Here is a 14,496-nt window from a genome sequence, read left to right as displayed (position 1 = left end):
AATGTATGTCATAATTACGTAAAATGTTGGCAAATTAGTTTGCAATGAGCCAGGCAGCCCAAACGGTTGCATATACCCTGACTCTGCGTGCAATGAAAGCAAGAGAAATGACAATTTTACCTGGTTAATATTGCCTGCTAAACTGGATCAGTAGTTATAACTAGTAATTATGATTGATTGTTTTTTTTAAGATAAGTTTAATGCTAGCTAGCAATTTACCTTGGCTTCTACTACATTCGTGTAACAGGCAGGCTTTCCGTGGAGTGCAATGGTTAGAGCGTTGGACTAGTTAACTGTGCGGTTGCAAGATTGGAACCCCTGAGCTGACAAGGTGAAAATCTGTCGTTTTCCCCCTGAACAAGGCAGTTAACCCACAGTTCCTAGGCAGTCATTGAAAATAAGAATGTGTTCTTAACTGACTTGCCTCGTTAAATAAAACGTTTTTTTTTTTTAAATCAAAATCGTTGGAAATCGGTGCCCAAAAATACCGATTTCACATTGTTAATCGGCCATTCCGATTAATCGGTCGACCTCTAGTACACACCTGTCAGAGCAAAAACCAAAGGAATTGTCCATAGAGCTCAAAAACAGGATTGTGTCAAGGCACAGATCTGGGGAAGGGTACCAAAAATATTCTGCAGCATTGAAGAACCCCAAGAACACGCTGGCCTCAAAATCATTCCTAAATGGAAGAAGGAACTGCTGGCCGCCCAGCCAAACTAAGCAATTGGGGGAGAATGGCTTTGGTCATCTTCCTGACCAAACTTCCCTGACCAAGAATCCAATGGTTACTGACAGAGCAACTCTGTGGCGATGGGAGAACCTTCCAGAAGGACAACCATCTCTGCAGCCCTCCACCAATCAGGCCTTTATGGTAGAGTAGCCAGACGGAAGCTACTCAGTAAAAGGCAAACCTGGCACCATCCATACTGTGAAGCATCATGCCGTGGGAATGATTTTCAGCGGCAGGGACAGGGAGACTAGTCAGGATCGAGGGAAACATGAACAGAGCGAAGTACAGAAAGATCCTTGAAAAAAACCTGCGCCAGAGTGCTCAGGACCTCAGACTGGAGCGAAGGTTCACCTTCCAACAGGACAACGACCCTAAGCACACAGCCAAGCCAATACAGGAGTGGCTTCGGGACAAGTCTCTGAATGTCTTTGAGTGGTTCCGCCTGAGCCCGGACTTGAACCCAATCTAACATCTCTGGAGAGAATTGAAAATAGCTGTGCAGCGATGCTCCCGATCCAACCTGAAAGAGCTTGAGAGGATCTGCAGAGAAGAATGAGAGGAACTAATAAGCAAACAGCTGGGACGAGTCTCTGAATGTCCTTGAGTGGCCCAGCCAGAGCCCGGACTCTGGCTGGGCCAGTGTGCCAAGCTTGTAGCGTCCTACCCAAGAAGACTCGAAGCTGTAATTGCTGCCAAAGGTGCTTCGACAAAGTAATGAGTAAAGGGCCTGAATACTTATGTAAATGTGATATTTCCATTTTTATTTTTGCAAACATTTCCAAAAAACGTTTTTTGCTTTGTCATTATGGGATAGTTTGTAAATTGATGAGGATTTTTAAAATCCATTTTGGAATAAGGCTATATAACGTAACAAAATGTTATAAAAAGTCAAGGGGTCTGAATACTTTCCGAAGGCACTGTAGATCAGATGTGTCTTACCTGACTCTTGCAGGTATCTGTACACCAGGAAGTTGACCTCATCACTGCTAATGCTCATTTTTAATCCTGGTGGTCAACGAAGGGAATGGTAGCCTAGGAAGAGAGAGACACACCCACACAGTTACAACACAGCCTGACAAAATATGAATGCTGTACAGCTTGTGTTATACTCAGATACTTATTAACAGATTAAAACAGACACTTCAAACAAACCCAGTGCCTTCGTCATGGTTGAACATTTGCCGATGGACTTCAGTTTACCACTACACTGATTAGTGACGAGGCATCTAGTTGGAACTGAGCTTGCTTTTGAACTTGGGAGTCTTGGAGAGTGGCAACATTTACAGTCTAGACGACATGTTGAAAGTCGATGGATAGTAGATCCATGCAAATACCCTGAGTCAATAAAATAAGGTGTAAAAATGACACAAACTCACAACGCAGAGATCCACACTGACATTTTCCCCTGCTGGCACTGGTGCCTCTGTTTCAGTTAGTGGCACCAGCCCATGATCTGGTGGCACCCCCTAAACATATTTGCATTGTCAAACATGCCTGCTTGTCGAATATCTCATCCCAAAATCAGGGACATCAATATGGAGTTGGTCTCCCCTTTGCTACTATAACAGCCTCCACTCTTCTGGGAAGGCTTTCCACTAGATGTTGGAACATTGTTGCAGGGACTTTCTTCCATTCAGCCACGTGAGCAGTAGTGAGGTTGGGCACCGATGTTGATCGCTTAGACCTGGCTCGCAGTCTGCGTTCCAATTCATCCCAACAGTGTTCGAAGGGGTTGAGGTCAGGGCTCTGTGCAGGCCAGTCAAATTCTTCTACACCGATCTCGACAAACCATTTCTGTATGGAAATCGCATTTCGTACGGGGCAATGTCATGCTGAAACTGGAAAGGGCCTTCCGCAAACTGTTGCCACAAAGTTGGAAACAAAGTTTGACACAAGAATATTAGAGGACACACAGGCCATTTTGAAAATGAGAAATAGCTTTTTAGGGGCAGTCTCTCTCTTTAATAGCGACATTAGTTGCTTCCAAAGTTGTGCTTTTCCCCCCATTGTATTTTGAAATATTATACAATAGGGCTGGGAATTGCCATTGACCTGAAGATATTATCACGATACCTAGGTGCCGATACGATATGTATTGCGATTCTCACAATTCTATATGTATTGTGATTCAATACTGCGATCTGATGCTCCAAACATACTGCTCATTTTGTCTGCTGCAGACGAGAGAGCATGAGAAAATTAGTTTCTGTCATGGAAATAAGTGCTGAAAACTAGGCTCACTATTTAAAAAGATGGAGAACAAGCTATAGGGTGTAAAATACCAGCATTTTGGCACTAGTACAGCTGACTAGCGTTGGCTAATATCTAAAAACCGACACTTTGACTCCTCCAAGTACCAATATAATAGTGTCCAAAAATAGTTTTTTCCCCCCCATCACTATTATACAATCATGAGGGGGGACAGAGTGTGTGAGGCTTGCACATTACAACAGCAAGCCCCAGCTAAACAGGCAGCAGGGCAGACACTTTACTGTTTAACAAATTAATGCTTTTATCTGCCCCAAAATTTGAACCTTTTGATTGAGGTGTCCAAGTAGAATGTGCAGCTTGCACCAGTGCGACCAATTTAAAAATGTTTACTTGCACAGCTAAGTCAAAGGGTCACAAAATGTGACTAAATGGTCTCAGTCTGTAGCCCTGCCAACAGATGACATAACTCCACTATGTAACACCATATCAAAATGGGCAAGCCTTTTGATCCCTTACCTCGCCTGACCTACTTTAGGGAAAATTCATAACACTCTGTGGTTACGGCCAAACTTATCATTATCAATTGGCAGTACAATCATGGAGTTAAATTCCATCCTGGCCCTTAGGCAAGGCACCAGTTTCCATTCATTACCCCCACAACTGGAAATAATTACTGAGCCATCCTTAAGAGGGCAGGCTGACTCATGTGGACAAAACCACTGGGGGAAAGGAAAAACATCCCGCATAGTTCGTATTCCTGAGATGCGTATTTATTCAAGTGAGCCACACACTGTTTAAACAGGACCGTGGAAAGAAACAGGGACGTGTAGGATGGCTGATTGGAATTTATAGCACTTCATCATGCTAGCCCACTGAAAAGTACACACAGAGACCAGAAATGATAGCTAATGGTAAACAAATCAAGAGCCTTGGCCTCTGGAGAATGCGATGCACTTCACGACACAGACAGAATCATGACAATGGTAGGAATGGGATCGTGTTGCAATATGTGGCGTTAGTCACGGGTACAGCTGATGGGTTTGGTTGTACATTCAGGATAACACATAGGAGACACCCATAGTTTGTCCTATTCACATTGACTATGAGGGGTGAGGTTGCTGAGAAACAAGCAGTGTGTCTACATTTCAAGATATACAGTTGTAGTCAGAAGTTTACATACATTTAAACTCAGTTTCACAATTCCTGACATTTAATCCTAGTAAAAATTTCCTGTCGTAGGTCAGTTAAGATCACCACTTTATTTTAAGAATGTGAAATGTGAGAATAATAGTGGCGAGAATGCTTTATTTCAGCTTTTATTTCTTTTATCACATTCCCAGTGGGTCAGAAGTTTACATACACTCAATTGGTATTTGGTAGCATTGCCTTTAAAATAGTTGATCTTGGGTCAAACGTTTTGGGTAGCCTTCCACAAGCTTCCCACAATAAGTTGGGTGAATTTTGGCCAATTCCTCCTGACAGAGCTGGTGTAACTGAGTCAGGTTTGTAGGAATCCTTGCTCACACATGCTTTTTCAGTTCTACCCACAAATGTTCTATAGGATTGAGGTGAGGACTTTGTGATGGACACTCCAATACTTAACCTCTTGCCTCTACTTGGGACGCTTGCGTCCCAACTAGAGCTCTGGAAATGCAAATGCGCTACGCTAAATACTAATAGTATTAGTTAAAACTCAAAAGTTCATTAAAATACACATGCAGGGTATCAAATTAAAGCTACACTCGTTGTGAATCCAGGCAACAAGTCAGATTTTTAAAATGCTTTTTGGCGACAGCATGAGAAGCTATTATTTGATAGCATGCACCAATACACTACAACACAAAAGCACAGCAGGGGACGTAAACAAAATAATTAGCATTTCGGCGTTACACAAACCGCACAATAAAATAGAAAACAGTCATTACCTTTCACCATCTTCTTTGTTGGCACTCCTAGATGTCCCATAAACACTATTGGGTCTTTATTTCGATTAAATCGGGCCATATAAAGCCAAGATATCGTTATATGTAGACTGTGTGATAAACGAAAAAAACAGCGATTTCACAACGTAACGTCATTTTTTAAAATTCAAAAAGTAGATGATAAACTTTCACAAAACACTTCGAAATACGTTTGTAATGCTACTTTAGGTATTAGTAAACGTTAATAAGCGATAAAAATCATCCATAGGCGATGTCAAAATCATTAGCTGTCGTCTTGGAAAAAATTTCACGAGAGAGCTCTTCCGGAATGATCTGGGCGGAGACCGGAGGTAAGTGGTGCCCCTGTTTCGGTTCAACCAAGAATCAAAGAGGATTCAATTCACAAGACTCTAGACAACATGGGGATGCTGTGGGAGTTGAATGCTCGGTCTTATCTAATTCGGCTCACTGTTAACAATTGCTGGAAGTGGCGCAAGGATATTTATTTCCATTTTCTGTGATCAGGTTTTCCTGCGCTTTCCGATGTAACGCACGTTATGTAATAGCCACAGTCGTGATTTAACCAGTTTTAAAAACGTCCGAGGGTTTCCTATCCACACATTCTAACCATATGAACGTACTATATTCCTGGCATGAGTAGCAGGGCGCTGAAATGTTGCGCGATTTTTAACAAAATGTTCAAAAAAGTAGAGGGTAGGAGCAACTAGTTAAGTACGGTTGAGGTCATTGTCCATTTGGAAGACCCATTTGTGACCAAGCTTTAACTTCCTGACAGATGTCTTGATATGTTGCTTTAATATATCCACATAATTTTCCTACCTCGTGATGACATCTATTTTGTGAAGTGCACCAGTCCCTCCTGCAGCAAAGCACCCCCACGACATGATGCTGCCACCCCCGTGCTTCACGGTTGGGATGTTCTTTGTCTTGCAAGCATCCCCCTTTTCCTCCAAACATAACGATGGTCATTACGGCCAAACAGTTCCATTTGTGTTTCATCAGACCAGAGGACATTTCTCCAAAAAGTACGACCTTTGTCTCCATGTGCAGTTGCAAACCGTAGTCTGGCTTTTTTTAATGGCGGTTTTGGAGCAGTGGCCTCTTCCTTGCTGAGTGGCCTTTCAGGTTATGTCGATATAGGACTCCTTTTACTGTGGATTTTGAAACTTTTGTACCCGTTTCCTCCAGCATCTTCACACGGTCCTTTGATGTTGCTCTGGGATTGATTTGCACTTTCCAAAGTACATTCATCTCTAGGAGACAGAACGAGTCTCCTTCCTGATCGGTATGACAGCTGCGTGGTCCCATGGTGTTCATACTCGCGTACTATTGTTTGTACAGATGAACGTGGTGTGGTACCTTCAGATGTTTGGAAATTGCTCCCAAAGATGAACCAATTTTTTTCTGCAGCCTTGTCTGATTTTTTTTTACTTTTCCAATGATGTCAAGCAAAGAGGCACTGAGATTGAAGGTAGGCCTTGAAATACATCCACAGGTACACCTCCAACTGACTCAAATGATGTCAATTAGCCTATCAGAAGTTTCTAATGCCATGACATAATTTTCTGGAATTTTACAAGCTGTTTAAAGGCAGTCATCTTCTGACCCACTGAAATTGTGATACAGTGAATTATAAATGAAATAATCTGTCTGTAAACAGTTGTTGGATTACTTGTGTCATGCACAAAGTATATGTCCTAACCGACTTGTCAAAACTACAGTTTGCTAACAAGAAATGTGGAGTGGTTGAAAAACGAGTTTTAATGACTCCAACCTAAGTGTACGTAAACTTCCGAACTTCAACTGTAGATCCTGAGAATTAAATCTAAAAAGTTTATTTTATTTTTTCACACACACACACGTGTTATATGCCGAGTACACTGCTCTTCTCGTGTCCCATACCAATAACAGGCAGGGTCCCTTTCCTTGATTCCACACCGCTCTAAACCCTCAGAGGTAGTAGTCACACCTGTGGTGAAAGGGGCATTATTCTTACCAAACCACATGACCTTTGATTTAAAAGGTGTTCAGAACAAGGTTAAGGTCAGAGAAAGCTTGTTGGACACCAAGAAAGCTTCGTTGTTGAGCATTTAACACAAAATCTGGGAAGGGGCCAGCTGAGTATAAGACTATCATCTGCATATAAATGGATGAGAGAGCTGCCTACTGCCTGAGCTGTTGATGTAAATTGAGAAGAGTGTGGGGCCTAGGATTGAGCCTTGGGGTACTCCCTTGGTGACAGGCAGTGGCTGAGACAGCAGATTTTCTGACTTTATACACTGCGCTCTTTGAGGTAGTTCGCAAACCAGGCCAAATACTCCTTAGCCGGCCCACAAGAATAGAATGGTCTACCAAAATCAACAGCTTTTGCCAAGTCAATAAAAATAGCAGCACAACATTGCTTTGAATCAATTGCAATGGTGACAACATTGAGGACCGTTATTAAGGTTGCACTGACACATCTTTAACCTGAGCGGAAACCAGATTGCATACCAAAGAGAATACTATGGGCATCAAGAAATCCAGCCAGTTGATTATTACGTTTTTCCAACACTTTTGATTAACAGGGCAAAATAGAAATAGGCCTATAACAGTTAGGATCACCTTGATCTCCCCCTTTGAATAAAGGACGAACCGTGGCTGCCTTCCAGGCAATGGGAACCTCCCCAGAAAGGAGAGACAGGTTAAAAAGGTTGGAGATAGGCTTGGCAATCATAGGGGCAGCAACTTTAAAGAAGGGTCTAAACCATTGGACCCAGATGTTTTTTGGGGTTCAAGTTTCAGGGGCTCCTTTAGCACCTCAGTGACTGCTTGCAGGGAGAAACTTTGTAGCGGGCAGGGGAAACAGAGGGAGAAGCATTGGAGATAGTCACATTAGAAGGGGTGGGAGATGAGGAAATGTTGGATGGGCAAGGAGGCATGTCTGAGTCAAATAGAAATCCTGACTTAATGAAGTGGTGATTAAAGAGCTCAGCCATGTGCTTCTTGTCAGTAACAACCACATCATCAACTTTAAGGGACATGGGCAGCTGTGAGGAGGGTTTATTCTCCGGGCCTTTAACCCTTTTCCAGATCTCCTTGGGGTTAGACACACAGAGAGTGGGCCTTAATTAAACCTCTGATATGAAGAGAATGTCCCTGGAACCATCGATCCTCAGCTCGACGTTATATCGGAGATGCTAACTATGGTGTTGTTGTTCAAAACATCAACAAAATAACAATGAAATGCCAGCCATTCTAGCCTTGGACCATTTCTTTCCCTCCACACATTTCAGTGGAAAGGATTGTAGTCTGTTTGTATTCAAGCCTCTCTGTGGGCTATACTGTAGCTTCTACTGTATCTCACCTTTTGCCCAAGGACAGCACTCTCTCTCTGAACACGAGACCCAGGGCTATAAGTATGAATGCATTAAAACAGCACAGTTTGTATGAGAGTTTATGTGCAGGAATGCATGTCAGATACAGCTCGAGAAGACAAGCCAAAATGGGTTGAGGCGTTTAGGGACTTGTTAGGGACTAGCTCCCGCTGTGGGGATCAAATCAGCGGAAATTTCAAGTGCGCCACGTAGTTTTTGATAAAACGCAAACTTTCATTAAAATACACATACAAGGTACTGAATTAAAGCTACACTCGTTGTGAATCTAGCTACCGAGTCAGATTTGTAAAATGCTTTTCGGCGAAAGCATGAGAAGCTATTATCTGATAGCAGGCACCCCCAAAGTACTGCAACGCCACTTAAAACGACAGATTTTGCGGTAGCCGGCGCTACCCAAAACGCAGAAATAAAATATAAAACATTCATTACCTTTGACGAGCTTCTTTCTTGGCACTCCTAGATGTCCCATAAACATCACTATTGGGTCTTTTTTTTCGATTAAATCGGTCCATATATAGCCTAGATATCGATCTATGAAGACTGTGTAATCAAGGAAAAAACTGAGTTTGATAACGCAACGTCATTTTTTAAAATTAAAAAAGTCGACGATAAACTTTCACAAAACACTTCGAAATACTTTTGTAATGCAACTTTAGGTATTAGTAAACATTAATATTCTATCAAAATGATCACGGGGCGATGTATATTCAATAGCTCCACGTCCTGATATCATGTCCAAATATTTCTCAACCAAAACATCCGGTCGGAGACCGGAAGAAATGCCCTGCCTTGTGTCCGTTTGACCAAGAAACAAATCCGAGACAAATGACAAGACTGTTGACATCGTGTGGAAGCTGTAGGTATTGCAACCTCGGCCCCATTTAATGTGGGTCACGTTTAACAATGGGTTGAAGTGGCGCATGGATATATTTTCCCCATTTTCAGTGATCAGATTTTCCTGCACTTTTCGATGAAACGCACGTTCTGTTATAGTCACAGCCGTGATTTAACCAGTTTTAGAAACGTCTGAGTGTTTTCTATCCACACATACTAATCATATGCATATACTATATTCCTGGCATGAGTAGCAGGGCGCTGAAATGTTGCGTGATTTTTAACAAAAAGCTGCGAAAATGCGCATAATCTTTAAGAGGTTTTAATGGTCATGGCTGTGTATTCCAACTACCCCACGCAAATATTTACAGCGTTTGGGGGACGGAAAGTATTTTTTTACATTTTTTTTCTAGGGCTGGGGGATATGGCCTTTTCAAACTTAGTGATTCACAACATATATTTAAAAATGTTAAGGGTCAATACACTATTTCAAACAGTCAGGAATAATCTAATGAATTCTGGCCTTGTAAAATTATACCTAGGCTAAATATAAGATCCACTACAAATGAAAATATTATAACCTGCTTTATTGCAATAATCACTGATCTGACTTTCAAGTCTAAGAAAATTCCCTTTTTGTTACAAATTTAACCAGAACCACTGATAATGGCCAACTTCTTACCAGGCATTATAGAACATTAACACAGGTCTCAAACAATCTCTCAAGCACAAGCCCACCTGGTAGTGAGTAGCCAGCTAATCTTTATATTTAAAGTTTAGCCAACTTGGATCTACAGTGCATTCGGAATGTATTCAGACCCCTTGACTTTTTACACATTTTGTTACGTTACAGCCCTATTCTAAAAATGTATTTTTATATATCCTCATCATTCTACACACAATACCCCATAATTACAAGGTGAAAACAGGGGGTTTAGAAATATTTGCAAATGTATTACATAAAAAAAAAACATACCTAATTTACATAAATATTCAGACCTTTTAATGAGACTTGAAATTGACCTCAGGTGTATCCTGTTTCCATTGATCATCCTTGAGATGTTTCTACAACTTGGTAAATTCAATTGACTGGACATGATTGGGGCGGCAGGTAGCCTAGTGGTTAGAGAGTTGGGCCAGTAACCGAAAGGGTGCTAGATCGAGTCCCCAAGCTGACAGTGCATGTCAGAGTAAAAACCAAGCCATGAGGTCGAAGGACTTGTCCTTAGAGCTCCAAGACAGGATTGTGTCGAGACACAGATCTGGAGATGGGTAAATAGAACAAGTTTGGAACCATCAAGACTCTTCCTAGAGCTGGCCGCCTGGGCAAACTGAGAAATCAGGGAAGAAGACCCTTGGCTCTAGAACCCGATGGCTCTAGAGATCTTCAGTGTAGATGGGAAAACATTCTAGAAGGACAACCATATCTGTAGAACTTCACCAAATCAGGCCTTTATTGTAGAATGGACAGACGGAAGCCACTCCTCAGTAAAAGGCACCTGACAGCACGCTTGGAATTTTCCAAAAAGGCAACATGACCATGAAACAAAAATGGAACGCATTGGCCTGAATGCCAAGCGCCACGTCTTAATCTTAAGGAAACCTGGCACCATTCCTACAGTGAAGCATGGTGGTGGCAAGCATCATGCTGTGGGGATGTTTTTCAGCAGCAGAGACTGGGAGAAGTCAGGATCGAGGAAAAGATTAATTGGGAAAAGTACAGAGATCCTTGATGAAAACCTGCTCCAGAGTGCTCAAGACCTCAGACTGGGGTGAAGGTTCACCTTCCAACAGAACAACAACCCTAAGCACACAGCCAAGACAATGCAGGAGTGGCTTCGGGACAAGCCTATGAATGTCCTTGAGTGACCCAGCCAGAGCCCGGACTTGAACCCGATCAAACATTTCTGGAGAGACCTGAAAATAGCTGTGCAGCGACGCTCCCCATCCAACCCGACAGAGCTTGAGAGGATCTGGAGAGAAAAATGGGAGAAACTCCCCAACTACAGATGTGCAAAGATTGTAGCTTCATACAAGACGATTCGAGAATGTAATCGCTGCCAAAGGTGATTCAACAAAGTACTAAGTAAAGGGTCTGAATACTTATGTAAATGTGATATTTCAGTTAATACATGTGCAAAATGTTCTAAAACCTGTTTTTGCTTTGTCATTATGGGGTATTGTGTGTGTAGAATGATGAGGAGATTTTTTTTTTTTAAACCAAAATCAATTTAGGAATAAGGCTGTAACGTAACAAAATATGGAAAAAGTCAAGGGGTCCGAATACTTTCCAAATGCACTGTATTTGTTTGCTAATGGACACAACTTTCTGTCCGTCTCCAACTGTTTGAACAAAATAGCCTGATCACTGTGTTTAGATGTGGAAATCAAGAGGCCTACCTGGACAAGAAGATGCTTATTTCTCAAAATGAGTTGACAATTCCTTAAATAAATGAGTATTTTTATACTCTTTGCACATTTACAAAACACAGACTAGACAGCTAGCGCATAACCGTCTGGCTAAAATGCTGCTAACGGTACATGGTACTGCAATGCCACCTGCGACAAACTGAGTATTAATTTTCCACATTCATTGATACTGCCGTCTTAGTATGGTCTGCTCTACATTTTGGGAGTGGAGACATAAAAAGGGTATCATTATGAAGGTTAAGTTTATCCTCCATTACAGTACAAATAATGTCTCAATGTGTTTGGGTGTCCATATGACCGATTATGTTAGACCAAACCTCAAATGCAAATAGCGAGTTGAAACTGCTTGTTGTCAGAGAGGAAGTGGAACGGGGAGGGGCTTGGTGTCTGTGTGCGAAAGTACACAGTACAGAAAGAGCGAAGGAGACGAGACCAAAAAGACAAAACACTCAAAGAAACAAAAACAATTAAATAATACTTGACTTTTGCAATACAGGCATTTGGAACATTGCGCTAAAACATTATTTTGAATTAATTCAATATATCGCCCAGCCCTAGTTTCCCTCATGCCTCTTTGAGATGATGACAATTCAGTCGGGTCAAGGAGGGCGAATATGGCTCATCGGTGTGAATTAGTTGTCTCTCTGTTTGACATGCACTGAAGTACAGGCCTCAACCCCAGAGTCCTGACACCTTGCCGAGGGTCTGACTGCATCTGCAGACTCCTCTCCTGCTCCTTCACAAAAGTTGACGGTCTGTTTGGGGATTTGAAAACCCAAAGTGCACAGAGTGGATGAGAAAGGACTATGTTGATGAAAAGTGACACACATCATGGGAGATGTGCTCCTGTGGGATATCCAAAACAACTCCACATTCTGGTAGTCCAGGTTTGAGCCAAAGTATGGAGAAAGTCATCCTTACAATGCAATCGTCAGGCATGTCAGTGTGATTCTGTGATAACCACTGTGCTTTCTATTATACTATATAAGACAAAAGCACAACTTGTGTGTTGCTTCGGAAACGCTTCTCAGCTATCACTATGCATGCGATTACATACGATTATGTCAGCCCCAGACTACTCACCATGTGATCAAGTGTCTTTCAGAAGCTCATTGCTCCACCGTCCAGAGGAGGAACTCAGCAATCTAGGAACGAAGACAGTGACCAGAATAATTACATTTACACTTGAGTCATTTAGCAGACGCTCTTATCCAGAGTGACTTACAGTTAGTGCATTCATCTCAAGATAGCTAGGTGGGACAACCACATCTCGGTCATAGTAAGTTTCCTCAATAACGTCAGTGCTGGAAAAGTCAAGCGTGAGTGTTAGTTAACGAAAGGCATTTATTTTTAATTCCAGTTTATACACTGTTCATGTTGACTCTCTCTGAGTAAGTACATAAGGGTGAAACCTTGAGTATACTGTTTAGAAGTATATAGCTATCATGGCAAGAGGGTGATGCTTTCATAGCAACTTCAGAGCTCATAATTATGCACAACTGAGACTTAACAATCCCAGTACATTGATATATTACCTGCCAATATTGTATGGAAATTGTAAGGGAAATGTTGCAGTGCCTACGCAGGCAGATTGAGGAAAGAGTTAAAAACTGACTGGCCAAGAGGGGTGTGTCGCTATACTATCAGACTGGGTCAGTGATGAATCCATACAGCCAATGGACCTTTGTGCTACAAGTGCCCTGGTAGGAGTACGCAAGAAGCAGACGGGGGAGAATAATTACCTAGTTACTACCGTAACGTTAAAATGTACAGTACCTTCGTGTACAGCTGTGATAGAAAACGCTATCATAGTCAACGTTATAACATTGGCACACTACACCAGTCGGCACAATTTACTATCCGTAACTTAACGTTAACTACCTAACTGCGCAATTTAGGTTTTACCTCATTTATAAACGTTAGCTAGCAACAGTAATATTAAAAAACGATTTCGTCTAACGTTAGCTAGCTACCGTTAGTTGGCGTTATGTCACCGGCTAGCCTAAGCTAACGTAGCTCGCATTGCTAACTAGCTAGCGCGAAGAGCACAAAGCCCATCCCCCACACGGTTGTACGCAATAGGCTAAGCTAACGTAGTGATTAGCTAGCTAGCCTGGGCACCGCGACGTGGTTTTTCGGTCGCCACTCTCCCGCGACCATGAGGCATTGCTAAACAAGGATTTAGCGGTAGCTAACTAGTTAGTCACAAAAAAAACACATTACAGGGCATACCTTTAGAAAGGGGTCGCAATATTTTGCATTTATTCCTGTGTTCCAACAAAACAAAACAAGATTCGTTCTTTATATGAACGGTGCTGGTTAACTAGCAAGGCTAGCTAGCTGCTCTTTCAAAATGTGTCCCCATAATCCAGTAGCTAGCTACCTACTTTGTCTGAAATCTTTTGATAGATGGCTTCCGCTGTAATCCACGTGTTAAAGCTAAACCATGTTATCTCTTTCCAAATATTACAAAATTGATATAACAAGGAAATTAATTAACATTTTAACGCTAATAGATAAGATACAAAGCCAGGCGGTTCGAAGCCAACGGCTTCAGACACTCAACACAGTGACGCGACTTTCCCTACAAAAATGGGCAGTCCAGGCAGCTTGCTACAGTATTTCCAAACATCACTCATTGAAGCGAGGCACAGAAAGCAGTCACATGTAGAAAAAGTGTACAGGAAATGTTATTTCCTGCAAAACGATTAAAACGTATGGTAAACCAATATTGTATTAATTTAGATAATTAGATGCCATACAGTTCTGTGAATGTATATTTTATACAACCAGTCTCTTTGAATGTATTAATATTGTCCATAAAGAAATGGGAGAGTTCAACTACTCAGAATAGAATTATGAAGAAATAGGCAACTCACTTTCACAATCATATACAGTACTTAGAGCCAGCACACAATGGCTCCATCACAGAATAACCATCCCTCCCCCTCCTCCCAAATTGGGTTTA

The 14,496-nt window shown here is 41.8% G+C and overlaps 1 protein-coding gene across 5 annotated transcripts in view; it reads right to left on the bottom strand.

Moving 5' to 3' along the window:
- Window positions 1–14,108, bottom strand: part of LOC115114144 (F-box-like/WD repeat-containing protein TBL1XR1) — a 45,049-nt gene extending 30,941 nt beyond the window's left edge. For 2 of the 5 annotated variants that reach the window (XM_029642156.2, XM_029642159.2), the window contains exons 1-3: window positions 13,916–14,108; window positions 12,612–12,673; window positions 1,673–1,765 (exon numbers count right to left, since the gene is read on the bottom strand). In XM_029642156.2, the coding sequence (XP_029498016.1) occupies window positions 1,673–1,730 (58 nt within the window). In that variant the 5' untranslated portion in view covers window positions 1,731–1,765; window positions 12,612–12,673; window positions 13,916–14,108. Of the gene's footprint in view, window positions 1–1,672; window positions 1,766–12,611; window positions 12,674–12,753; window positions 12,833–13,760 lie in introns of all 5 variants that reach the window. The other 3 variants (XM_029642157.2, XM_029642158.2, XM_065013287.1) reach the window with 3 other exon arrangements.
- Between the last annotated feature and the right edge of the window lie 388 nt (window positions 14,109–14,496).

The sequence above is a fragment of the Oncorhynchus nerka genome, linkage group LG9b (assembly GCF_034236695.1).
Source record: "Oncorhynchus nerka isolate Pitt River linkage group LG9b, Oner_Uvic_2.0, whole genome shotgun sequence".
Taxonomy (NCBI): domain Eukaryota; kingdom Metazoa; phylum Chordata; class Actinopteri; order Salmoniformes; family Salmonidae; genus Oncorhynchus; species Oncorhynchus nerka.
The sequence above is the reverse complement of the archived record's forward strand: the minus strand, read 5'-3'. Positions and strand labels throughout refer to the sequence as shown.